Source organism: Euleptes europaea, chromosome 16, assembly GCF_029931775.1.
Source record: "Euleptes europaea isolate rEulEur1 chromosome 16, rEulEur1.hap1, whole genome shotgun sequence".
NCBI lineage: Eukaryota > Metazoa > Chordata > Lepidosauria > Squamata > Sphaerodactylidae > Euleptes > Euleptes europaea.
This window is the reverse complement of record NC_079327.1, coordinates 35770485-35798296: the sequence shown is the minus strand read 5'-3', so window position 1 is coordinate 35798296 and position 27812 is coordinate 35770485. Positions and strand designations below refer to the sequence as shown.

General features: G+C 42.6%; 1 protein-coding gene across 1 annotated transcript; it reads right to left on the bottom strand.

The window, feature by feature from the left end:
- Nucleotides 1-549: 549 nt before the first annotated feature.
- Nucleotides 550-22383, bottom strand: NIPA1 (NIPA magnesium transporter 1). The gene is made up of 5 exons (XM_056862171.1): nt 22242-22383; nt 9959-10006; nt 6414-6504; nt 4696-4856; nt 550-1127 (listed from the first exon to the last, which is right to left on the bottom strand). The coding sequence occupies exons 1-5, from the start codon at nt 22381-22383 to the stop codon at nt 616-618; spliced, it is 954 nt and encodes a 317-aa protein (XP_056718149.1). The 3' UTR covers nt 550-615.
- Between the last annotated feature and the right edge of the window lie 5429 nt (nt 22384-27812).

Here is a 27812-nt window from a genome sequence, read left to right as displayed (position 1 = left end):
ATTAGTCCAAAATGCAGATGCAGTTAGTAAAGAAAGGAAACATGTTAATATACAGATTCTGAAACAGTGTTTTCAGAATCCCCAAATACAGCTGTGGAAACAATAAACATTGCTACATCCCAATGAGACAGAGGAGAAGAATCCAATTCCAGTTTTGAAGTGGATCTATGTTTTCCAAAAGGACCATTTATGGCTCCTGTCATCTGCCAAGTTGAGCACAGAAAAGCTGAATTAGCTTATTCCCACAGCAGGAACATTTAAGGTAGCCATTTTTGAATGGTTCCTCCAGTCTGATATGTGGAATGCTTCAACTCTTCTCAACACAAATCATCTTTTAGAGTGAAGAAATATATCAGTCTCTGTACTGATGTAATTTTACCCATATACTGTGAGAATTGTAAGGTTACCACTTAATGCTGTTAGATGGTTGAAGCATGGCGACAGCAGTCTTAGAAAAACTGGATGGAAGCCTCTAATTAATTTCATGTATTCCATCAAGGAATGAAAGACTCTGATTTTCTCTAGGCCTAGAAACTAAAGATTCTCACATTCCTTTGGCCTAGAAATTAAAGGCTCATCATTCCCTGGCCATCCCACCCTTCAGCAATAAGGGTCTTAATCAGTCTTCATATTAGGTTTATTCAATTCCCCAATAGTGAAACTGAACTCTTTGAAAACTTGTATAAGAACTATTCCAATAGATACAGTAGTGAATCCGCAAGCCATCCCTAAGAAATCAACCACTCCAACATTGCTCCACTCTCTGAAAAGGATGGCCGAGGCCAGCAAAACCAGTGTGGTAAAAACCACATAGTAGATGGCACCAAACACTGAAGAGTCAAAACATTCCAGAGCCTTATTAATGTACCTGAACTGAATGATGATGCTACATCCTAATACTGCCAACAGAACCAAACAGAGGTACAGCGCCCTTTGGCTTGATGGATTATTGTGAAAGATATCTTGGGCAGCCAGTCCTATGCCTTTTGTGCTAGGCACTGTGAAACTTCCTAGCAGTGAGCAAATACTGATATAAACCATAATATTAGTGGGTCCATGAGCCGGTGCAATCCAAAATATAAGTAGAAGCAGCATGAGAAGGACAATGCAGAGGTAACCCACGAACACTGGGGGGGAAAGACAGAATAAAAGCATTGTTTATCTCCATGTAAGCCAAGAGGGAAGGCAGGGTATAAATATTGTAATAAATAAACTCTATAACAACATTGTTATTCACAGAAGATGCATGCAAAAATCAGATTAGAATCAAAATAGAAAACCTAAATGCTCTTTGACGTGTTAAACGTATGCACAGCTCTTTTTTGCTGAAACCCATATGGTAAAAACAACTTTTAAATACTGCTTTTAGTGTAGTTTCTTCTTCATTGAAAGTATAATGATAGCAGTTCTAGAATAATGCTATTGTGATACCTCTGGGGTCCTCTTCATTATCAATGGTATCCTAAATACAGTTACACCTTTCTAAGTCCATTGACTTCAGTGAACGTTAGATGGTTGTTACTCTGCTTAGGATTCCTCTGTAATTCAGCTCCTATTCAAACAAGCTCTTTGTCATTCACCTGATGTGAATTCTCAAAACTGTATAATTATTATAATCTAGAAAGATTGCTGTCTAAAATAAACTATGATTTCTCCCTTCCTTGAAAGTTACACAAAACCCCTCAATAAAGCAATGAAAGTGTAGCCAATTGGTATCCCAAATCAGTTTATAATGTGTGACCCTACTTTACCTATTTATTTACAACAATTATATCTTGCCTTTCTGCCCTCATCAAGGCCACCAAGGCAGCTAACAGATTAAAAACATGTTTTTTATTATTTATGGCTTAGTATCACTAAAAGCAAACAAAAACATTTTTAAAAAATCAAAACCAAGCTGAAATACACATACAAAAACGTAAGAGAAAAACATAAAAGCCAATTAAAACATAGGACAGGAATCACTGAGGGAACAAAACATCCTTCACCTGCTGGCGGACAGCAACAGAAGGGGTCAGGTGAGTCTCTCCAAGGAGAGAGTTCGCATGGTTCCAGCTAAGCAAAAAGTTTATTCAAAGAACAGGTACAACAAGACCAGAGTACAGTACATTTCAAAAAATAAATAAGTGCAGACTTCGTAGGGTATATGATAATAAATATCTTAAAATTGACTCAGACCAGTGATTGAAATAATCCTATACTCTGTATCGCCATACCTCTTCTGAATTTCGTGTAAAAGTTTCTTTCTCGTCCTGCTACTTATTTAACTGAAGATGCCAGAGGACTACATTGTTGAGCTCGTGCCTCCGGCATGCTAAGAACGTACCACTGAGTGTCAAATTACATGTGATGGCAGCAGATCCATATGTCAAAATTAACATCACTGCCAAATTCCTATATAGTGGTGGAACGGAGCATTTTAAAGCATACCATGAGCAGGTAGGAGCGGCTGTTTAATCTCCCCACCCCACCCCTGGGGGTTCTCCCCAGCCAGATTACAGTAAACGGCACCAAACATTGAGGAGTGAAAACATTCCAGAGCCTTGTTAACGCTGAACTGGTGCTTGGAAACAGTAATGGGCTGGATGAAGGTGAACAAGCTGAAACTCAGTCCTGACAAGGCAGAGGTTATCTGGGTTAGAAGAAAGGCAGGCCAGGGACTTCAGATCTCTCCTGTCTTGGATGGGGTTATACTCCCCTTGAAAAGCCAGGTTCACAGCTTGGGACTGCTACTCAACACAGCAGTCATCTTAGAAAACCAGGTGGCTGAGGTGGTTCCGAATGCTTTTGCCCTGCTTCATCTGGTGCATCAGCTGTGTCCATTCTTGGTTCAGTCAGATCTAGACACAGTGATTCATGCCTTAGTTCAATCTAGACTGGACTACTGCAATGTGCTGCACTTGGGGCTACCCTTGAAGTGTTCAGAGGCTGCAGCTAGTGCAGAACTTTGTGGCTGGACTGCTGGTTGGGGCCAGATATCGGGAGCATGCGACCCTGATATAACAGCAATTACACTGGCTACCAATCCACTCCTAAATCCAATCCAAGGTCTTGTTTTTGACCTTTAAAGCCCTACATTGCTTGGGACTGGGGTATCTGAAGGACCGTCTTCTCCCAGATATTCCTGCCCAGGAATTAAGATCACAGGGAGAGATCCTCCTGACTGTCCCATCAATCCAAGCTTATTTGGTGGCAGCCCCAGGGAGGCAGATCACTTTTGATCTTTATGAGGAGGTGAAGATGGTTTTTATTTGGTTCCATGTTTGGTTAAATTTACATGCAGTCCTGAATTGTGATTTTAAATTTTGGTTTTTAAAATAATAAATAAATATACCTTCCCTTTCCACCAAACTAGCTCTCTCCTGCTGTTCTTATCCCTCAGCCTCTAAGACAGGAAATAACAACTGCTGGGAGAAAGATAACTGGGACAAATGATTTATGAGTAGGCTGACCATATTTCCTTGAGACAAAAATGGGACAGGGGTTATGTAATATTAGTGTTACCCGATTGAAGCACTTTTTCTATGAGAATTTACCCAGCCATACCTGCATGCAGCATAAGAAATGTCAGAACCGAAGGAAACAAACATTGGAAGTGTAATGAGGTGCAAAACTGGACAAAACTGACATTTTAATTAAAAAGACGGGATGGCCGGGAAATACGATAAAAACGGGACTGTCCCTTTCAAAACTGTACGTATGGTCAGCCTATTTAGAGGGAAAACTGTAGGTAGAGAAAGGTTTAGAAGCCCCCTCACTCTCACCCAAGATGTGCTTCAAGTCAGCCTTAATCCTAAATCCACAAAAGAAATTCAGCACCACTCATGTCAGTTCGTCATATGGAGTTTGCCCAGAACTATGATCTCTCTTTCCACCTAAATGGTCCCTTCATATAGTGTTTAAAGCTAACACTGACTGCTGTGAAGGTCATGATTGTTCATTCAGCATGATCACTTAAAATATGAAATGAAAATATCAAAACTAAGATTTGGGTCATTTACTAGCCTTCCAAAGGTACACAAGTTTACTTTCTTTATACTAGGGCCAATTATTGTGCACTGCTACATGTCTTTCCTTTCATTTTGCCACCTATTTTCTCAACCTGTGTTAAAAAGCACACACAAGGAGAATATAATATGATCGTTTTGGCCAAGGCAATAGCATTCAATTTCTTCTATAATTTGTAATACATTTATATCTAAAATAACTGACCTGCTTTTAATCTGTGGCCTTCTAATAAATAACCTTGGAATAAACTTTTATTTATTGTCCTTATGCAATTTGGCTGGTTTCCCCTTCAATAATGCACTGAAGTATCTAAAGATTTTCACTAGATAAGAATTTCCCATCAAGACAGCAAGCTGGCTTGTCTACTGTCCTTAAGAGTGATTTCTTCTACAGCTGCAATTCTAAGTATAGTTATTGGGAAAGAAGACTGATTGAATGCACTACACGTTACTTCTGAATGAATATATTCATGACTGTGGAGCGAAAGCATCACAACAATTAAAGATGCAGCATCAGGAAAGCGCTGACCTGCCTGCTTTCACAATATACAATTACAACATTTAACATCAAACCAGTGAGGCGATGCTTCATATAAGATCAGTTTGCTCTATCCCCACCCCCATGGAACCAATGCAGCTATTGAGATGGGTTTACTTGCTAATGTTACTGTCCCAAATAATGAAATACCTGGGTTTGTGAGCTTCTCTTCAAGCTCTGCCTGAGTGGTGACACTTTCAGACTTTGGAGAATGGATTATGAGAACAACAGAACCTGCACAGCTCAGCAGACAGCCCAACTTGCCAAGAATGTTGAGTTTTTCTTCCAATAAGTAGGAAGCTAAAATAGATCTTTAAAAAACAGGGAAGAGAAGAGAACATTTTAATGACTTTCAACACTGTTTATCTGAACTTACCCTAAGATGTTATTTATGCCATCCTTTTTTCTCCTTCGTAAGAAAGTAGTTTTGTAAAGTTAGTTTACTTGTCTCTATAAGGGAAATATGCCTTGTTGTGAAGCTTTGTCAGTTTAACCAAAATTAGAGTTTAAACTGTTCTTTTTACATTTAGCGGGAACATGTTGTCCAGAGATGGAAAAGGGAAGCTATGCTACCTTTAAAATGCTATGGTGAGACAGAATGTCTCTCCCAAGAGTTGAATAAATTTTCACTTAACCTTAAGTGGTATTGTACAGAACACTCAGTCTCTACAGATATTTGTAAGGCTTTTTAAAGGTACATGATATGGGGCTAGGCCTAGCGCTCTAGGCATCATTTCATCTTATGGCTCTTGTGCTAATTATCTTTACAATTTAGCTTTACCAACCCAGAGAAGAGCTTTCATACTGGCAAAATTAAATGCCTTTCCATCGGCAGTGACCTCCGGCAGATTCCATCATGTTCCCCACAATGCCCGATTATGCGCCTGTGATGCCGGAATTCCCGACATGGTGGAACATATCCTAATGGACTGCCCTCTCCATACCAGACCCCGTCATCTAATGCTTAGCCATTTGCCAGACCATTGGTGCACAAGATCAAAAAGGAATCTGACTCGTCTCTTTTTAGCGGACCAAGACAGAAACCTCATGGTTTCAGTAGCTTCCTTCCTAGCTTCTGCCCTTACCAAGAGAAGCATCAAGCCCACCCAGTTTAAGAGAACTTAAATAAAATTTTAATAAATAAATATTATTTTTAATGAATTACGGAAGATTTTAATCCTATTTTCGCCAATGTTTTGGCGTGTTATATTATGTTATGATGCCAATAAAGGTGTTGTATTGTATTGTAATTGATATGGGGCAGGGGTGAGTATAGAGGAGCTGTGTCACTTGCCTATATTAAGCTTTTGAGAATGATGTTCATCTAAAAAACAAAAGGGCTGGCTGGATCAGACCAAAAAGCCAGTTAAGAGGCACTCCAGAATATATAAACAAACAGGGGAGGTGCTTTCTGAATGGTGGTTTGAGGTTGAGTTTTAATATTTTATTACTTTCCCCCATCTCTCCCCCGCCATATATAAAATTTCCACTAACAAATATTTCCATTTACAAATCCAATACCCTTGAATAAGGAAAAGTGGTACAGCATGGGGCTGTACCACTGACGGAAAAAGAAAGGAACAAAACTTCAACTGTACGAAATCTTTTTAAAAAGAGAACTGGCACAACAAAGCTAAGCAAACAAACAATTCTCAAGTGGACAGAAAACAAAGATATAGAATGCAAACTTGCACAAAAGGGCTATTTGTGTAGGGTCCTATACCATTTATTAACTGTGGTTAAGGACGCACCTAACATCTACTTTCGTTGTCAGGATTTTAAATTTCTTGCTGGTGTTTGAACAATTACTCCGTACATGAAGATGTTTATCTATATATCCTTCAAATACGGATAAACAAAATCCTTACCCAAATGGAACTCCAAGAGCTCCAAGGGGGGTCACCAGAACGGTAGGAACTGCAGTGTAGGCTAAGAAATTCCCAATCTGACCCAGAGCCACTGCGAAAAGAACAACAAAAATATTTTTTAGAAACAGCAAGACTTAACTGAGTAAAATAATGTTAATTGTATTGCTTGGCATTTTGGTAGCATTTTAGTGTTACTAGAAATTTCCAGTTGCCCACAATTTTATTTAAAAAACCACCACCACCACTTTATCACTGCTAAGCAATTGCTCTTCTGAAATTCTCATGAGGGTCCTGAGGATGACTTAATGAATAATTACCGGCTAACAAATTTTCTTACTGGTATGTAGGATCTGTGCTACTATGCTAACCTCAAGAAAATAAGGATACTCTAATTTCCCTCTCTCAAGCATTTTATCTGAGTTAACATACCGTTTAAGTCACAGTTTGAACAACCTCAATAATTCTCTTAATCACAAGGTTATTTATGGAATAAAGAAAAAGGACAGAATTGGAGTGTAATAAAACAGTAACCAAAAACTGGATTCACTGTTACAGTTTAGAAGATGTTAAAAACTGCCGGACATGAAACTTAGATATGTATCAAGAGTACTTTAGTCTATTTTGGTGCAAGCTCTCTCTATGCCTAGAAAGTCTTTGTGTCAAAGCAAAGATAATTTACACAAAATTCAAAGATAATTTATACAAACTTTACACAAAATGGTCAATGATTTTTCACCAGCTGAATTTTCTGGGTCATCTTTAAGGGTAGCCCCATGCAGTGTGTGACAAAATAATCTAGCCTCGAGGTTACCATAGTGCAGGTCAGCATAGCCAGATCAGATGTCTGCAGAAGTGGGGACAACTTATGTATTAAAGGCAGCTGAAAATGAATGGTTGTGAGTTCAGAAAGAAAAGTTACAATTTGGTTAAAGTAACACCAAACTAGTGTATTTCTACATCTAACAGAGGGCTCTTTTTATAGCTTCAAACTAATAACAAGACTCACGCTATGGTTTATTACAGAAACAAGCCTGGGGAATTTTTGGGCTCATGCACTCCTTCCCTGTTCTTCCTCTTCTTGAGTGTGAAACAAATAATAATTTGTTGGTTAACCCAGATCACAAACTACAGTTTGCTCTCGTTCTACAAAAGAGGATTGAACAGTATTTTGGAATGCCAATTTGGAGCAATGAGAACAAGCCATAGCATTTGATCTGGATTTAAACTGCTATGGTTTGTGAGAAATTGTTTTCTTTTGAAGCCACACACAAGAGGAAGTATGTGAGTCCAAAGATTCCCAACACTTATTTTCATATCTACAATGGTTTGTCAATACATGCAAATTTTTCCAATATCAAGCATCACAAATGAGATGCACTGAACCTAGACAGACCTGATTATGTTTTCATAAAACAGGATCTGAATGTAGATATGGATTTGCAATGTGGCTGCATAAACATCTAAGGGATAAGCTGAAAATCACATATCAGAAATGGAAGGAGGGTTGGGTAACTAGGGACATTTAAAGATGAATAGCCCATACTTGTACCAGCAGTATTGGGAAAGCCAAAGTTCAACATGAACTGGCAAGGGTCTATTTGATTGACATCATTTATAATCTACCTTTCTCACTGGGACTGAAGGAAAATTACATAAAGTAAGTCAATACAATCAATAGAATAAGACAAATCAATAAGATTTAGATTGTAGAAATCTGGAACCATCCATAAATCTGAAAACAGAACTGAAGCAAAGCATAAATATGGCAGGACCATGAGTCAAAGTCACACCGTGGTGAAGATTGTTTTTAGCTGTCAACTTCAGAGCTCCTCTTCCCCCCAAAGCGCTCCCTTACTTTTTCTCCCATTTCCCCTCAGCTTATCCTTCCTCCCTGCGAGTTTGTCCTCCAATGCTCTATGCATGCCTGCAGCAAGAAGATCCAGACTGGTGAGGTCACAACTCTGGATCTCCCTGTCATATGACTCTGATGTCACGTGCCTTCTGTTCATGTGCTAGCAAGTCAGTGGGTCCCATTCTGCCACCTGGGCATTAAATGGTGGGTCCTGAGACTAGAAAGGTTGAAGATCACTGCTCTAAACCAAAGTATAGTGGTGAGGCGGTAAGTGTGTTCTACAAGGAAAGGCACTGCAATTGAAAGATTAAAAATGGCAAATGCAAAGTTCTGCCAATTGTGCTATGATCAGTAAACTATGATGAGTCTCTCAATTTTACAGACAACTATGAATAAAGATTACATAAGATGTTTATATTTCAAATGATTCTTAGGTTCCACCTTAACTCTCGGCACTTGTCTTCCCTTCATAGCCCAGTCACACACCCAATGGTTATTTCTTTTTTTACTTCAGATACAGAGATGAAAAAAGCAGCAAAGAGTTATGTTAATCAGTCCTCAATGCAAAGTTAGTAGCATGACTGTTTACTGCTGCTTCTGGAGGCAGAACCTGGTATTTAGTCAGACCATGACATGTCTCTCTCTCTCTCTTTGTATAGAGCAATTCCTCTGGGAATTGCTTTGGCTATACAATTTTACAGGTTTGATGTATATTTTTCTAACTTGTGACGGTTTGAGTGATCTATACAAATTTTGTTTTTAGGATCTATGTTTCCATCCATATACAGTCTGTGTAATGCTGCTTTATTGCACCTGTGTATTGTCTGAAAGGTGCTCATGGATTTGTGGTTCTGGATACATTTATGCAGCTCAATGTTTACTACCTTTTTGGCACTTTCACAGACACTGAATAATGTTCTTTCAATTCACTTTGCAACTGGATTTTACTGTGTGAAACAGCAAAATCTACTTGCAAATTTTGCTAAAGTGCATTGAAAATGTGTGAAAATGTGTAAGTTTCAGTTCTGCTTTTTAATGGTGATTTATTTTTTCTTGTTTTTATTTACATGCTTATAGATCCCCTGAAGAAGCATACACAGTACTGCAGGGCCTGTGTAACTGAATAAAATATTTTGTCTTCCAACTGCATCATTATTCTTTTGTGTGTGTGTGTGTTTTGCCCAATTTGTCTTAGACAATTTTACATTTAACAAAATGTTACTGATTTTGTAAGGTCTGACTATGAGAGCAATCCTAAGGAGGTCTACTCAGAACTAAGTCCCATTTTGGTCAAAAGGGTTTACTCCCAGGAAAGTGTTCTTAGGATTGTAGCCTATGTCTTTGGTTTAAAATCTGAGCATTGTCGTAAATTACAGAGCTGCATTATGTTTAAAGTTATCCTGGAAATGCCTGAACTGTTTAAGAAGCAAAGGCTTGTTATTTTTAAAAGAACCACAACTTGCAATACCTAAAAAACCAAAACATCATAATTTGATCAAAGGGACCATTTATAAGACATGTTATCCAAAATCTTCAAACAAAGAGCAAATTGTTGAAGTTGGTAACAAAACAAGGAAAAGAATACCAGTTTAGCTTCATGCTTTGGCATCTGGCATTAATACCATCCCTTTTTGGAAAAAAAAAGATATAAAAGAAGCTACTTTAAATTGCTTAAAAGGTAGAAAATGCTTACTTGCAATAGTGCCTGACCACCATACTATGTCAGTTAAATATGAAGTTCCTAGAAAAATGAGGAAACAGCACATTAAAAACACTGGAAGACATATAATAGAGAAAAGGTTTTGATGTTCTTTACACAGCTTTTGTGGTATGTCATGTCTAGTTCTAGTCCAGCCAACACTTTGTACTGTACAAATGCTAAAGTATAAATAAAGTATAGAGTATTAATGCTAAAGTATAATTAAACACTAAAGTATAATTATTCTAAATCATTTGTATCTAAGGGTAATGAACAGCATCTGTTTCTGGCATCACTCTCAGTGGTTGGGGCTGTAAAGTATATGCATATGGTTTGAAAGTACGGGGATACTCATTCTGAAATGCCTGCGCATTCCTTACTCAGAATTATTTAAATTGCATTTTTCAAATATTCTGGAAATATGTTCAGAAATGTGTTGCCTTACAAAATATATCATAAATAATGAGCCTCCTCACAAGGGACAGTTCCCCCCCCCTTTTTAAATCGTTAATCAAGGAAAGGGGCCAAATTAACCCAGAGAAATAGGAAAAAAATATAAAATTTTGCTTTTGATATTCTACGTCTCCATACTCTGTGTATTCCCAGGGCCGGTGCCAGTCATTTTTGTGCCCTAGGCAAGGCTTGTGCCCCCCCATTGCTAACCTATTTTCAAAAACAGATGTCTTGTAGAAAAAATAAAAGCACAAAACTTGTTATATAAAGACGTTAGCACTGTTGTGGTACTTACCTTAAAATAAAAAAAATATTAATTGTCAGTTGCATTTCCCCCCCAAGAAACTAATCTGTTTAAAACTGTGCCCCTCAGGCCAGTTCTGCGCCCCTCTGAGATCTGCACCCTAGACGACCGCCTAGTTCACCTAATGGTAGCACCTGCACTGTGTATTCCTCAGCCTTAATATCTCATACCTGTAGGCCTGCCAACATCAAGTTAAGAAACTCCTGGAAATTTGTGATGGAATCTGGGGAAGCTGGATTTTGCAGAGGGGAGAGAGGTCAGCAGGGATGTAATGCTATGGAAGCCACCCTCCAAAGCTGCCATTTCGACCAGGGGAACTGATCTCTGTGGTCTAAAGATCAGCTATAATTCCATGAGAATGCCAGGCGCCACCTGGAGGTTGGCAACCCGCCTGTAATTTTTTGTAGATTGCAGTGTATGCTCCTATAGTGTTGGGTCATTTTTACCTTCACTTGCCTTGAAAGGGAAACTGAAATTAGAGTATTGGATGAAATTGACAAATTGGTATTTTCTTTATTTTCTTTTCTTCCCCCTCCCTTGACATTTGCTGCTGCCAAACTGAAATTCTTACATGTTCAATGCAACCCCGAGGTTTTTCATTTGTATGAATTTCTTCGGGGTATATTCAACTCCACACTGGATTAATAAAGCACACTATTTGGGGGGGGGTAAGTATTAAAAATCAGTGTAAAAAGGGAAGCCTAAAGCCATCAAGAATAAAAAGAAGAAGAGTTGGTTTTTATATGCCGACTTTCTCTACCACTTAAGGCAGAATCAAACCGGCTTAATATCACCTTCCCTTCCCCTCCCCACAACAGACACCCTGTGAGGTGGGTGAGGCTGAGAGAGAGTGACTTGCCCAAGGTCACCCAGCTGGCTTTGTGCCTAGGAGTGGGGAAACAAACCCAGTTCACCAGATTAGCCTCCGCCGCTCATGTGGAGGAGCGGGGAATCAAACCCGGTTCTCCAGATTAGACTCCACCGCTCCAAACCACCGCTAACTAGGATAGCTAATTTTAACCTTGTATTTACGGTATTTAAAGTTTGAAATGAATTTTATAATCAAGGCATTCTCAGGAAGTGACAAGCTCAAATATTCTGCCAATTTTAGTAAAAAGACAAACACAACTTTTGAACTATGGACCATCTCGGTATTTTAATAGTAAGAACAGCAAATTATAGAAATTATAGAATGTTCAAAGAGTATACTATAGAATTTAATGCTTTGGCATTTGTGCTGATATCTTCATGGTAAAACTGTCACATTACTATCCAAATTACACTTCCAGGAATAATTCCAAAACGCAGAATTGTTACTAAATGTTTCTTTATAACACTAGACCTTTCATTCAATTCTCAGTTAGAATTCATTTATAACAAACAGAGCCTGAATACATCAATGACAAGAAGGTGATTGTGGGAAATGCAAACTGGACATGTTACATCATGCTGTCAGCTGGTAGCAATGTCACTCCAAGTTATTTGTTATGGTTTAAGAGAGCATGCATATCAGGTCAAATATGCTCTTGAAACACCTGTTGGTCTTTGGTCAGTGAGCAGAAATAATTTTACAAGGCACTCCTAGTATTTTTTGGAAATTCTATTTACTCAAGTAGAAAACAGCTCTCAAGTTGCAACAGAGAAAATGTGCAACTCATACTTATCACTTTGCAGTCAGACTTTAATTTATTAATTCACAGCCTGGCCCAACAGAGTGTTAGGCACACTTTCATTCATTGAAATGCATGGGCTTAGATACATGCAGTTCTGCACACCTACAACGTGCTATGCACATTTACTTGGGAGTAACTGAACTCAATGAAATAGACATCTGAGTCAACATGTATAAGGAATGGGCTACAAAACCTGCTAGGCCTTAAATCAGCTTAGAAGTATGCATAATTTCCCTAAAACACTGAATGTCCAGGGCGAATTCACAGATGCATCCTTATAAACACTTGATTATATGTAGCTGAATGTATGAACTTACTCTATTGGAAAACATTGTGGAGATAATAGAAAAAATCTACCTGTGGTGCTTGATCTGTCATTCTCTTCATCAATTAATAATTTTCATGCAGTGGTCATCAAGAGATAATCATGCACATGTGAACCAGCCAACCAACCAACAAAACCCAATCTCCTTGTAGATTAAAGGAAAAGGTAGTCCCCTGAGCAAGCACCAGGTCATTACTGACCCATGGGGTGACATCACATCCTGACTTTTACTGGGATGACTTTGTTTACGGGGTGGTTTGCCATTGCCTTCCCCAGTAATCTACACTTTAGCCCTAGCAAGATGGGTACTCATTTTACCAACCTCGGAAGGATGGAAGGCTGAATCAACCTTTAGCCAGCTACCTGAAACCGGCTTCCATCGAGATTGAATTCAGGTTATGAGCAGAGCTTTGACTGCAGTAGTGCAGTTTACCACTCTGTGCCATGGGGCTATTAGATTAGAGCTCCAAAATGTATTAACATTCCTGTTAATCAGTCAGTCTTTTTACCCCTCCACTGTCTGCAGAAGCCCATCCTTTCGGAACATGAGAAATGGTGTTTGATGGCTTATAGTGGCACAGCAGTGAGAAGACAACATTTTAACATGATTAAGGGCACTCTCTGTTCAGGCCACTTGCAGACAAGGATAATAACAGTCCCTAAAAATGATAGAAGCAACACCTTTCTTTGGAATGGTGCAGCAGCTCAGCTCTGACAATCTAAACTGAGATGAAGTGCTGGATACAGCACAAATTTGTATGATTTCCTCCAAATCAATCACCATCAATGTATCAAGGTCAGTATTGTCTACTCTGATAGGCAGCAGCTCTGCAAGGTCTCACGTTGAGGTCTTTTGCATCACCTCTCACTCTTTTAGCTGGAGATACCAGGTATTGACCCTGAGGTCTTCTGCATGGCATACAGATGTTCTACCCCTGAACCTTGGCCCCTCCTCTCTACTGGCATCAGAAGGAAAGGCCCATGTGCCATTCTTGGCTGGAGAGAGGGGGTAATGAGTATTCCTTTCAACACTAATATTTTTACAAGGATCTCTACCATCCTGTCCTTTCGGATTCTAGCATGCTCACAAATTGGGGATCCACTTTATTAAGATAGGTAGAAGAAATAGGTGAAATCAAAAACCCTTTGAGGTTTCACACCCACACACCTGAGAGAAAATTCCACTAAACTCAGTAGTACTGAGTAGTACTTGCCCCAGACATTTAAGGATTTTTTAAATGCACCAGACAGATGGAGATCCTATGCCTTTTATTGATGAACTCTTAGACACAGTGTGGGGACAAGTTTATTAGTACCTTCGATTTGCTGAAAGTGTGCTGGCAGATTGGGCTGGCTCCTGAGGCACAGGCAATATCAGCCTTCACCCCCCACCTTGGACTGTTTTGAGTTCAAAATTTTGCCTTTCAGGATTGAAAACGTCTATATATCATTTCAGCGCCTGATAAACCGTTTGTTAAGGGGGCTGAAGTTTGCTATGGCAGACCTGGATGACATTGCTATATTTTCTAATTGTTGTTCTTGATCATGAAACCTTTGAATTGCTTTTGTATGTCAACCCGATAGGCCAGTTTTGGGTGAAGCTTTTAACCGGGTTTCCCAGTCTCAAGAGAAGAGCCTGAGTACCCATTAGAAAGCTAAAAGGAGAGGGTGTCATGCCCTCGAAATGTAAGATGCTTTGAAGTGCACCAGAGAGTCCCTGGGACCCTGAAAGCTGCTTGTTTTTCCATGAAAGCGAGCCATAAAATGCACCATGAGCAGAGATGCATTTCCACAGGGCAATAACCATTTGTAATCAGGAAAGGCAGGATGGATAGTTGTTATAAAACATGATCCTGGTAGTGAGATTTGTGAGACATCCCTTCAGTTGATTGGGAGATCATGGTTCACTCTAAATCTGGATTGGATAAGAGGCTTCCCGCCAGCAAAGGCAGGAAGGGTTAAAAGGTTGGCAACATCCGTTAGTCTTTGTTCAAAAGCTGGAAGCTGGATTCTCCTGCATGGAGCAGGTGCGGGTCAGGATGTGCATTTGTTCCACAGACATCGGTGTGTGTGTGTTGTGTTGGAGGTAAATCTTTTGTGCTGTTAAGTTTAGCTTAGTGTTATGCTTATACTATTCTTTTCCTTAGACCTGTAACCCAGTTGGCTTGATAGCTATTTTCCCTGTCTTGCGCTCTAGCTTAATTTGTAGCAATAAAGTTTTTCTGTTTAAGAGAGGAAACTATGATTCAAAAGTCCTCCTTTCACACCTTAATCATGCTTACACATGCAAGAACACGAGAAGTCAATGGGAAACTCTGCCCTTTGTACATGCTTTAGTAGTGTTCCCCAGGTCACAGGTAACATGGGAACCTGGGTTTTTAGCTCTGTGGTGCCCCAAATTTATTTATTTATTTATTTATTCCATTCACACCCTGCCCTTTCCCATTTTAAGACGGGTTCAGGGCGGCTTCCAACAATATATGCATACAATACATTAAAACATACTGTAAAACAATTTACCACCCATATAATACAGATTCAAATGGCTGTCCAAATTATACCTACTACTGCAATAAAATTAAGTTGTAAAGGTGAGAGCCCATCATAGATTTTAAGCAGATGGCCTACATAAATAAAATGAAAGAGAAAGTGGGGGAGAAGGGAAAGGAGAGCAATTTATTGGTGGAAACATCGCTACCTCAGCCATATGCCTGGCGGAACATCTCTATCTTACAAGTCCTGTGGAACTGGGCTAAATCCCGCAGGCCCAGGGTCTCACTAGAGAGTTCCACCAGGCTTGGGCCAGAGCTGAAAAGGCCCTGGCCCTGCTTGAGGCAGCCGGATAGCCCAGGGGCCAGGGACTACCAACACGTTGCCTCCTGACAAGTGTAAAGTTCTCTGGGGGGGTACATTGAGAGAGGTGGTCCCGCAGATACAAAGGTCCCAGACCATTTAGGGCTCTGAAGGTAAGCACCAAAGCCTTGAACTTGACTTGGCATTCAATCCGGAGCCAGTGCAGCTGGCAGAACACAGCTTGAATATGCACTCTCCAAAGGGTACCCATCAGTACCAGTTGAAGCTTCTGGAGCAATCCCAAGGGCAGCCCTGCATACAGCGAGTTACAGTAGTCTAATCTAGAGGTGACAGTTGTATGGATCACTGTGGCTAGGTCAGCCCAGGACTGTGGCTAGGTCAGCCCTGTCAGAGATGGAAAAACACTGCCTTGGCTATATTCACGATCTGGGCTTCCATGGAAAGGGAGGCATCCAAGGTCACCCCCGACCTCTTGACAGTGGGGGCCAGTACCAATTGCTCACCATCAAGAGTAGGGAGCTGGACACCCTGATCTGCACCACCCTAGCCCAGCCACAGGACTGTCTTCAATGGGCTCTGTTTCAGATGGCTCCGCTTCAACCATCCCACCATAGCCTTCAGACACCAGGTCAGATTTCCTGGGACAGCACCCGGCTGACCAGCCTTCAACAGATACAACTGGGTGTCATCCACATATCGATGACACCCCAACCTGAAATTCCTGACTAACTGGGCGAGGGGGTGCATATAGATGTTAAAAAGCATCGGGGAGAGGATCGCCCCTTGCGGGACCCAACACATCAAGGGGTGCCATGGAGAGATCCCATCACCCAGCACAACCCTCTGTCCCCAACCCTGGAGGAATGACATCAGCCACTCCAAGGCTGTCCCATGTACTGCATTGTCAGCAAGGCGGTGGGTCAACAAGTCATGGTCAACTGCGTCAAACGCTGCTGTAAGATCTAATAATAACAGCAGCGCTGCCCCGCCCAATCCAGTTGTCGGCAGAGATCGTCTGTGAGGGTGATCAGCACAGTCTCTGTCCTGTGGCCAGGCTGAAAGCCAGACTGGAATGGGTCTAGGGCCAATGTGCCATCCAGGAAAGCTTGAAGCTGTTCCACCGCTGCCTGTTCAACTACCTTTCCCAGGAGTCATAGATTCGAAACCGGGCGGTAGTTGGCCAGATCTAAAGGATCTAGCATTGACTTCTTCAGCAGAAGTCTCACCACCGCCTCCTTCAATGTCCCTGGGAAGACCCCAAAATTCAGGTTGATAATCTAGGGAATCTCACCCCCCCCACTGGCCTTAAGCAGCCAAAAGGGGCATGGATCAAGGGGGCAGGTGGTGGGCTTAACAGCCTAAAGAGGAACATGCTTTATATGCACACAAACACACTACATGCATGTAAAAACATATAGACCTAGGATGGGTTTATGACAGTATGTACTTCTTAATAAACCCATAACCTAAGGTTCCCTTGGGGAGGGATTTTAGGCTTAGGGGTTAAATTAGGCCATCTTCCCATTTGTATTTTATCCCCTTGCTCTTTCCTAATGACTTTTATTTATTTGATTCCTGACCAATTTTCAGCCCACCCTCCTCTCAATAGAGGAGAATATCTAAGGAACAGGATCTGGTTCAAGGTGTTCCCCAGTCTAGGGCGGGACTTCAGTCTAGTTGACTCTGAAGCTACTACAAAGATGCTAGACTGGAGTGGGCTCTCTTTAGCAGATGATGAGTTTAACTTGTTCTAACAACAGGTCATGGCATGTATGCGTAGGAGGGACAGAGCACAATTTTATGCTTACATGCAAGTATTCCTCAGTGTGCATATACCTACTCACATCACAGGAATACGATCCACACATGGATGAGGAAGAGCAAGTGAAAATCACATGCCTATCCAAACATACAAGTTGCCTATTATTTTCAATGCAATACATGGGGTGGATCCAATCTAAATTCCATACATGGAAGTATGACTTCCCCAGCTCCCCTCCCCTGCTGCTCCAAATGCTGCTCCTGGAGATGAGGGACCCACTGTAGCAGCATGAGGGCAGCAGCTAAATGGCTCCTACAGCAGGGGAGAATCAATTAAAATCACACACCCCTTTGTATCTGTTGATCTTTTCCAAGTGATCCAATCCAGCTCTGCAATATGCTCATTCATCCCACATTCAAAGGCACATCCCACTAATAGTAATTTTGATATGCATCCATTTTGTATCTGCAGCTCCTGGTATGTTTACAGATATAGGTTTCCATACATTGATCATATTATCTGGATTCCAAGACAATCATTTGATAATGTAATTGCACTATCCTTGGACCCAATCCACTGTTCAATTTAAAGCTGATATTATTTTCTGTAGATCAAAACTGTTTTGGATTCCACAAGTCAGTGAAAAGGGAAATCAAAGAATGTAATGCTTTCAGAATTCCTTGAGACCAATTTATTTCTTACAACTTCAGAGGTTCAGATCACAGTCATGTAACAATGAAGAACTCAGGATATTTTTTACTTCTTTTGGCCTGTGGTAATAATGCTTAGCAACATGAGCATGGAGACATGTCCAAGTGGCCTTAAAACCAGATGTAATACATGAGTTACTTTGAACTATGTTGATGACTGTGTCTAAATTAACTGAGAGTTGTCGAGATAACACTTATAACCATTATTTTTTCTTCTGCATTTCAGTTATTTACCTAAAATGCAAAACTTATGGGTGATACTTGGTTATGATTAACCACAGTCAACCAAAATATCAGGGAAATTTTCTGTTATGTTACTACAGGATTTGTTTAGGATCAGGACCAGATTAAATGCTTTTGCAACAGGACAGAATGGTTCAAGGACAATTGTTTCCAGGCCTATTTCTGGAATGGTACAGTTTTCTCTAACATCCCCACCAGCTTGCTTCTGCCTGTATCTGATTTGAGAATATTACATTTATTCATCTCAGCAGCTAAAAGAAAATCAATTTTCTGTTGCTTTTTGGATGAAATAATTGACATCAATTTTCCCGAATGCATGAACACATAAAGTTGCCTTATACTAAATCAGAGTAGTGGCCCATCAAGATCAGTACTGGCTACTCCGACCGGCTGCAGCTCTCCACTCAGTAGCTTAGGTGGAGGTCTTTCACATCACCTGCTACATCACTAAGCATGCTGAAAAAATGAAATGGATGTTAACTGCAGAGATAATCCATGCTGAAGGCTCATCTGCTCACTATATCTGCAGCATAATTACTTACAGCTGTTGTGGTGTAGCGGTCAGGGTGCCAGACAGCCATAGGTTCAGTCCCCACTTGGCTATAAAACTTATGCCTCTCATTCTGGGGAAGGGCCGTAGCTCAGATGTAGACCATCTGCTCGGCATGCAGAAGGTCCCAGGTTCAATCCCCAGCGTCTCCAGTTAAAGGGACCAGGCAAGTGGGTGATGTGAAAGACCTCTCTGCCTGAGACCCTGGAGAGCCGCTGACGGTCTGAGTAGACTGTACTGACTTTGATGGACCAAGGGTCTGGTTCAGTATAGGGCAGCTTCATGAGTTCATTCTTTCTCAGCCTAACCTACTTTACAGGATTGTTGAGAAGGTATCATGGAGGAGCGAACCCTGTCCACTGCCCTGAATTCCCTGGAGGAAGGGCAGGATAAAAGTGTAAAAAATAATAATAATGATGGGAGGCCAAAGCACCGTGCAGCTAGTTTTGTGCACCCAAAGGAGAAGTTGGGCATACGCATTTTAAAACAGAACTGCCATGCCTCCATTTCTGAAACTGAGGGAACTTCAAAAAGCAGTTTGTGACGAGGCATAGGAGTCTGCTGCTCAAAAGGAGACAGATATTAAAAAATCCCACTGGGCATGCCTGAAGAAGCTTTCTGCATCTTGGCCCTTGCCAACCTGTGGATTCCCTTTAGTGTTCACACACGTAACACATTCAAATTCCTTGCAGGTCAGGTAGAGAAACCACTCTCTTTTATAGTATGTAACATTGAATACACTTGTAAATCTGACTACAACAAGAAACGTAACAGTCACAAATTCCAGCATCCTGGGATTACACCTTCTTCATTCCCTGGACAGACTCACAGTCTTTGTCCTTCAGACAGCAGTCCAGGGTGCTCTGGTGGGCAGCGCCTGCTCCGGGACTTTCCTGGGAGAGGGCGTCACTTTCTGAGGAGAAAGCAAGAGTTCCAAGAGCGGAAGAATTTGCTTGGCTCCGTAACGTGCAGTACAAACACGATTACAGGGTTCTTGTGGGTTATCCGGGCTGTGTCACCGTGGTCTTGGTATTTTCTTTCCTGACGTTTCGCCCGCAGCTGTGGCAGGCATCTTCCGAGGAATAACACTGAAGGACAGTGTCTCTCAGCGTCAAGTGTGTAGGAAGAGTAATATATAGTCAGAAAGGGGTTGGGTTGAGCTGGAACCATTGTATCCTGAAGTGATCTGTTAATGTGATCCAAAGCTAATCTGCATGGCTATGGTTCCATATTAACATACCACACCCTCATTAGCACATTATCTTGATACTTAGAGGACAATGATTAGCACATTACCTTTGATTCTTTTTGCAGGACAATGATTCAGCTCAACCCAACCCCTTTCTGACTATATATTACTCTTCCTACACACTTGACACTGAGAGACACTGTCCTTCAGTGTTACTCCTCTGAAGATGCCTGCCACAGCTGCTGGCGAAACATCAGGAAAGAAAATACCAAGACCACGGTTACACAGCCCGGATAACCCACGAGAACCAATGAACTCTGACCGTGAAAGCCTTTGACAACATTACGATTACAGGAGTCCAAGGAAACAGCTCTCCGGAAAGGTGGCCTTTGCCAAAAGCCAACTACTGTTTCAGAGTAACAAGAGTCGACTACAGGAGGGTCCCAAGAGGTCAAGACGAGAGTGGAACAAAAGTAGCCGATGAGAGAGAGATAAGGAGCAGAGAGCCGGCTGAAGTTTGCTCGCGATTGTTTCCCCACCCATGGCCAGTCCACTCACTCCTCCGTGGGACCAGCCTTGCCCCGACCCGTGGTACAAGCCTTGCCTGGCAGCAGTAATCCCCTTCCTCCGTTGGAGGCATGGCAGAGAGGGGAGTGGCCATGGTGGGAGCGTGGCCCTTTCCCCAGGCGCTTCGCCTTCCCAACGCACCCCTGGAGCAGGACTGCTGCACTGGACAAGGATCGCTCACACCATACATGCACCCAGTAACTCCTGGTTTTAAACCAAGAGGTCTACCTTTGGAAGAGCAAAGAACAAGAGAAGTTGTCTATATGGGCAGCAGCAGCAGCCAGAGAGAGAGCCACGGGGTGCCGGGGTGAGTTGTAGCCTCTAAGTACTGGGCCTCTTTGTACTAGGGGAGGGGCCGTGGCTCAGTGGTAGAGCATCTGCTTGGCATGCAGAAGGTCTCAGGTTCAATCCCCAGCATCTCCAGTTAAAGGGACCAGGCAGGCAGGTGATGTGAAAGACCTCTGCCTGAGACCCTGGAGAGCCACGGAGAGGGGCCGTGGCTCAATGATAGAGCATCTGCTTGGCATGCAGAAAGTCCCAGGTTCAATCCCCAGCATCTCCAGGCAGGCAGGCAGGCCGTGGCTCAGTGGTAGAGCCTCTGCTTGGCATGCAGAAGGTCTCAGGTTCAATCCCCGGCATCTCCAGTTAAAGGGACCAGGCAGGCAGGTGATGTGAAAGACCTCTGCCTGAGACCCTGGAGAGCCACGGAGACGGGCTGTGGCTCAATGACAGAGCATCTGCTTGGCATGCAGAAAGTCCCAGGTTCAATCCCTGGCATCTCCAGTTAAAGGGACCAGGCAGGTGATGTGAAAGACCTCTGCCTGAGACCCTGGAGAGCCACGGAGACGGGCCGTGGCTCAATGATAGAGCATCTGCTTGGCATGCAGAAAGTCCCAGGTTCAATCCCCGGCATCTCCAGTTAAAGGGACCAGGCAGGCAGGTGATGTGAAAGACCTCTGCTTGAGACCCTGGAGAGCCACGGAGAGGGGCCGTGGCTCAATGACAGAGCATCTGCTCGGCATGCAGAAAGTCCCAGGTTCAATCCCTGGCATCTCCAGTTAAAGGGACCAGGCAGGCAGGTGATGTGAAAGACCTCTGCTTGAGACCCTGGAGAGGGCCGTGGCTCAGTGGTAGAGCATCTGCTCGACATGCAGAAAGTCCCAGGTTCAATCCCTGGCATCTCCAGTTAAAGGGACCAGGCAGGCAGGTGACGTGAAAGACCCCTGCCTGAGACCCTGGAGAGCCGCTGCTGGTCTGAGTAGACAAGACTGACTTCGATGGACCAAGGAGGGTCTGATTCAGTATAAGGCAGCTTCATATGTTAACACACACACCCCAACAAAAATCATATGTTAACACACACACCCCAACAAAAATCCCTGCAAGGGGGACGGCTCCGGGCAGGGCAGCATGGAATGCGAGGGTGGGGGTGGGTATTAAGAGTACTTTAAATTACTGTAATCGTACTGTAATAAATATTCAAAATAGTTAAAATAATTGTAGGTACTCTTGCATTTTGCATTTTTTATTTTTTGCATGTTTTTTCTTTTGTTTCCTATTATAAAAATTAATTAAAAAAAAGGGGGGGGGGAATGCGAGGCGAGGCGACCCGCAGATGGGACGCGGCCGGAGCAGGACCGGCCCGCCCGCGCCCCAAGCCCGCCCAGCCCCCTTCTGCGCCCCCTACCTCGGCCTCTCGCCCGCACGATGCCCTTCTTCTGCAGCACGAACGTGGACCCGTTCACCAGGCTGGACACCACGGCCACGCTCAAGCCCAGCGACACCGCCGCCGGGCCCGGGCTCGGCGACGCCGCTGCACCCGCCGCCATCCCCGCGCCCGGGAGATGCTGCCGCCGCCGCCGCCAATGCACAAACCCGCCCAACAGCTGCAAGGTCCCGTCCTCCTCGCCCCTCCTCGCCGGCAACCGGCAGCGCCTCCGCGGGACCCGCCCTGGGCCAGAAGCTCCTCCCCGCCGCGCCGCCTGGGTCCCAGCGCCCTGGAGCCCTCCAAGCAAACCCCAGGGGAGGATCATTCACAGTGGGTCTGCAGTAGGAGAAAAAGGCGAGAGGCCAGGAGCACCTTCAAGACCCACCAAAATATTTTTTTCTGGTAGGGTAGGAGCTTTCGTGAGCCACAGCTCACTTCTTCAGATACAGCTAGAATGTGAAATGCACCTGTCTTTAAGTATAGTATATAAGTACTCTCCTATACTTAAAGACAGATGTAGAAAAGGGTCAGAGTCCAGTAGCACCTTAAAGACTAATAAGAATATTTTCTGGTAGGGTAGGAGCTTTCGTGAGCCACAGCTCACTTCTTCAGATACAGCTAGAATGTGAAATGCACCTGTCTTTAAGTATAGTATATAAGTACTCTCCTATACTTAAAGACAGATGTAGAAAAGGGTCAGAGTCCAGTAGCACCTTAAAGACTAATAAGAATATTTTCTGGTAGGGTAGGAGCTTTCGTGAGCCACAGCTCACTTCTTCAGATACAGCTAGAATGTGAAATGCACCTGTCTTTAAGTCTAGTATAGAAGTACTCTCCTATACTTAAAGACAGATGTAGAAAAGGGTCAGAGTCCAGTAGCCCCTTAAAGACTAACAAGAATATTTTCTGGTAGGGTAGGAGCTTTCGTGAGCCACAGCTCACTTCTTCAGATACAGCTAGAATGTGAAATGCACCTGTCTTTAAGTCTAGTATAGAAGTACTCTCCTATACTTAAAGACAGATGTAGAAAAGGGTCAGAGTCCAGTAGCCCCTTAAAGACTAACAAGAATATTTTCTGGTAGGGTAGGAGCTTTCGTGAGCCACAGCTCACTTCTTCAGATACAGCTAGAATGTGAAATGCACCTGTCTTTAAGTCTAGTATAGAAGTACTCTCCTATACTTAAAGACAGATGTAGAAAAGGGTCAGAGTCCAGTAGCCCCTTAAAGACTAACAAGAATATTTTCTGGTAGGGTAGGAGCTTTCGTGAGCCACAGCTCACTTCTTCAGATACAGCTAGAATGTGAAATGCACCTGTCTTTAAGTCTAGTATAGAAGTACTCTCCTATACTTAAAGACAGATGTAGAAAAGGGTCAGAGTCCAGTAGCCCCTTAAAGACTAACAAGAATATTTTCTGGTAGGGTAGGAGCTTTCGTGAGCCACAGCTCACTTCTTCAGATACAGCTAGAATGTGAAATGCATCTGTCTTTAAGTATAGTATATAAGTACTCTCCTATACTTAAAGACAGATGTAGAAAAGGGCGAGAGGCCAGGAGCGCCTTCAAGACCCACCAAAATATTTTTTCTGCTAGGGTAGGAGCTTTCGTGAGCCACAGCTCACTTCTTCAGATACAGCTAGAATGTGAAATGCACCTGTCTTTAAGTCTAGTATAGAAGTACTCTCCTATACTTAAAGACAGATGTAGAAAAGGGTCAGAGTCCAGTAGCCCCTTAAAGTCTAACCAGCTCACTTCTTCAGATACAGCTAGAATGTGAAATGCATCTGTCTTTAAGTATAGTATAGAAGTACTCTCCTATACTTAAAGACAGATGTAGAAAAGGGCAAGAGGCCAGTAGCCCCTTAAAGACTAACAAGAATATTTTCTGGTAGGGGAGGAGCTTTCGTGAGCCACAGCTCACTTCTTCAGATACAGCTAGAATGTGAAATGCATCTGTCTTTAAGTATAGTATATAAGTACTCTCCTATACTTAAAGACAGATGTAGAAAAGGGCGAGAGGCCAGGAGCGCCTTCAAGACCCACCAAAATATTTTTTCTGCTAGGGTAGGAGCTTTCGTGAGCCACAGCTCACTTCTTCAGATACAGCTAGAATGTGAAATGCACCTGTCTTTAAGTCTAGTATAGAAGTACTCTCCTATACTTAAAGACAGATGTAGAAAAGGGTCAGAGTCCAGTAGCCCCTTAAAGTCTAACCAGCTCACTTCTTCAGATACAGCTAGAATGTGAAATGCATCTGTCTTTAAGTATAGTATAGAAGTACTCTCCTATACTTAAAGACAGATGTAGAAAAGGGCAAGAGGCCAGTAGCCCCTTAAAGACTAACAAGAATATTTTCTGGTAGGGTAGGAGCTTTCGTGAGCCACAGCTCACTTCTTCAGATACAGCTAGAATGTGAATCCATCTGTCTTTAAGTCTAGTATAGAAGTATAGTATATAAGTACTCTCCCATACTTAAAGACAGATGTAGAAAAGGGCAAGAGTCCAGTAGCACCTTCAACTCACAAAAATATTTTCTGGTAGGGTTTGAGCTTTCGTGAGCCTTTTTTTTTTTTGTTAGTCTTTAAGGTGCTACTGGACTCTAGCCCTTTTCTACTACCAAGGGGAGGAGGGCGGCTGGCTGGCTCCAGGCTCCCCCCTCCGCCCATCTCGAGAGTCCCAGCCGGCGAGCTCCCCATCCAGCCGCGCCAGCGAGAGGAAGAGCCCGGGGTTGCTGCGCCGCAAGGACGTTCGAGCCTTGCACCATGACGTCATGGCCATGCGGGCGATGACGTCGCTGCGGGGATGCCCCGAAGAGCGGGCGTTTGGGAGAGGGGAAGGAGCAGTGCCGGATTGACGTGCGCGCTAAACAAGCGATAGCTTAGGGCCCCACTCTCTTGGGCCCCCCCCCCCAAAAAAAATTAAAGGGAAAAAGAAACTGGATGTACGTTTCCAAAATATAAGATAAAAAATAAATAAAATAAAACCTACATACAGCAACAGTAGAAAAGGGCAAGAGTCCAGTAGCACCTTAAAGACTAACAAAAATATTTTCTGGCAGGGGATGAGCTGTGGCTCACGAAAGCTCCTACCCTACCAGAAAATATTTTTGTTAGTCTTTAAGGTGCTACTGGACTCTTGCCCTTTTCTACATCTGTCTTTAAGTATAGAAGAGTACTTCTAAACTACACTTCTATATTATACTTAAAGACAGATGGATTCACATTCTAGCTGTATCTGAAGAAGTGAGCTGTGGCTCACAAAAGCTCATTCCCTGCCAGAAAATATTTTTGTTCGTCTTTAGGTGCTCCTGGACTCTTGCCCTTTTCTACTACTGCAGACAGACTAACACGGCGACCCACTGTGAATTATATACAGCAACAGTGTTTTGTGTTGTGTAGGCTCCTATGATGCAAGTGATGGGCCCCGCCTGCTAGCCTGCTCCCTAAAATATCACTGGTTTGCTCATTTCTATATATAGGGTCCTACATTGTTATGAATAAAAATCATTTTAAGTTAGAGCTTAATAATTATTTCACTAATATATTTCTTCTTATTTGTATTTCAGTTCAACAATTACTTTGATAAAATAGTAGAAAAGAGCACCTTAAAGACTAACAAAAATATTTTCTGGCAGGGTATGAGCTTTGGTGAGCCACAGCTCACTTCTTCAGATACCTGAGCTGTGGCTCACGAAAGCTCATACCCTGCCAGAAAATATTTTTGTTTGTCTTTAAGGTGCTACTGCTCTTTTCTACTACTGCAGACAGACTAACACAGCTACCCACTTTGATAAAATACATATTTTGTTACGTGCAAATGGCCTTAGATACCTATTAGGTCCATAAATTACCATATAGCATATATTCAACACAAAAAACAGCGACAAGTTGTTGTTGACAAAGGACAGCTGGACATGTAAAGGGCCCCATTACCTTCAATAGCTTAGGAACTCATCAAACCTAAATCCGGCCCTGCGTTAGTATTGGGATGGGAGACCCCCAAGGAAGTCCAGGGTTGCTGTGCAGAGGAAGGCACTGGCAAACCACCTCTGTTAGTCTCTTGTAATGAAAAACCCCAAAAGGGGTCACCATAAGTTGGCTGCGACTTGACGGCACTTTACACAAAGTCACCTGCAGTGGCGGACTGGCCATTGTGTCAGCTTGCCCAATGGCAAGTGGGCCCTGTGGGCCCCTGATGAATTGGGCCCCCTTAAACATTAGACAATATGTTAAAAGTAAAAATTAATAAAAATTAACCAACCACAAACAAACAACAGTACCAGCTTTTTTAATTTTACAGGCAGCTGCAAGAGGTGGGGCTGAGGAGGTGGAAAACTTGACAGCATGTTCTCCCCAGGCAAAAGGCAACAGCAGGTTGCAGCTCTTTTTCAAGAGTTGAGCAGACAGGGAGTTAGTGCAGAGCAGGTGCAAAAAAGCTCACCCCCCCCCCCATGGCACATTCTCCCCAGATAGAATGCCCTGACTGGCTTCCTATCACAAATTAACCAGAAAGTAATATTAATTCTTCCTTCTCCCACAAGAAGTTATTATTAATGTTGTACAGAGGAGGCTAAGAGCCCCGTGGCACAGAGTGGTAAGCTGAAGTACTGCAGTCCAAGCTCTGCTCACGACCTGAGTTCGATCCCGACAGAAGTTGGTTTCAGATAGCTGGCTCAAGGTTGACTCAGACTTCCATCCTTCTGAGGTCGGTAAAATGAGTACCCAGCTTGCTGGGGTTAAAGGGAAGATGACTGGGGAAGGCACTGGCAAACCACCCAGTAAAACAAAGTCTGCCTAGGAAACTTCAGGATGTGACATCACCCCATGGGTCAGGAATGACCCGGTGCTTTCACAGGAGACCTTTACCTTTTACAGAGCAGGCTAGAGCAAAGGCTGGAGAACCAAGATGAGCAAAATCTTTATACAGCCTGGCTTTTGAACTCGTCTGTGTTCACTCATTACTACGTTAGCATAATGTCAGGTCATGGACAATATGTAAACTCCAACGAAACTAATTTACTTTTGGATAAAAATCACATTTTATTTATTTATTTGTTAATCTTATATCCCGCCCTCCTCAGCAAAACCAAAGACAATCACTGGATTTTTTTTTTGCATATCTGCAATAATATAATTAAAGTGCTTATCATACAGTTGCATTGTGAGGGGCCACTTGAATCAGTCCCATGCCGGTCTGTTCTCTCTCTCTCCCTCTCGTTTGTTTCCATGCCATTTAGCTGCTGCTAGGAATGTTTGGCAGCAGTTTAAAGACAAAAAAAAAAAACATACAAGGAAGAACTGATACAAATGGTGAATGGCACATGCAAACATATCAAGTGTTTGCCAAATGACTGTATTTTCCCTATCATGAGTAATTAGTTACAACACTGTCTTAAGCAGAAATAAGTTCTATTGAGTTCAGTGAGACTAATGGCGAAAACGCATGGTCGCTTTATCCTCCTTTAATCCCTGTTTCATCCAGGATTCAGCCAGGATCGAACGCATGCGTTTTGCCTAGTGTGCGTTCGATCCTGGCTAAAACAGGGATTAAAG

Bases quoted from the DNA above. Each gene is read 5' to 3' on its own strand.
- NIPA1 (XM_056862171.1), bottom strand. From the start codon at position 22,383: ATGGCGGCGGGTGCAGCGGCGTCGCCGAGCCCGGGCCCGGCGGCGGTG. The intron at 4,857-6,413 runs GTAAGGATTTTG...TGTTTTTTAAAG, and splicing joins GCTCTTGGAGTTCCATTTGG to ATCTATTTTAGCTTCCTACT. The intron at 1,128-4,695 runs GTATTTCATTAT...TTTCCCCCCCAG, and splicing joins AGAGAAGCTCACAAACCCAG to TGTTCGTGGGTTACCTCTGC.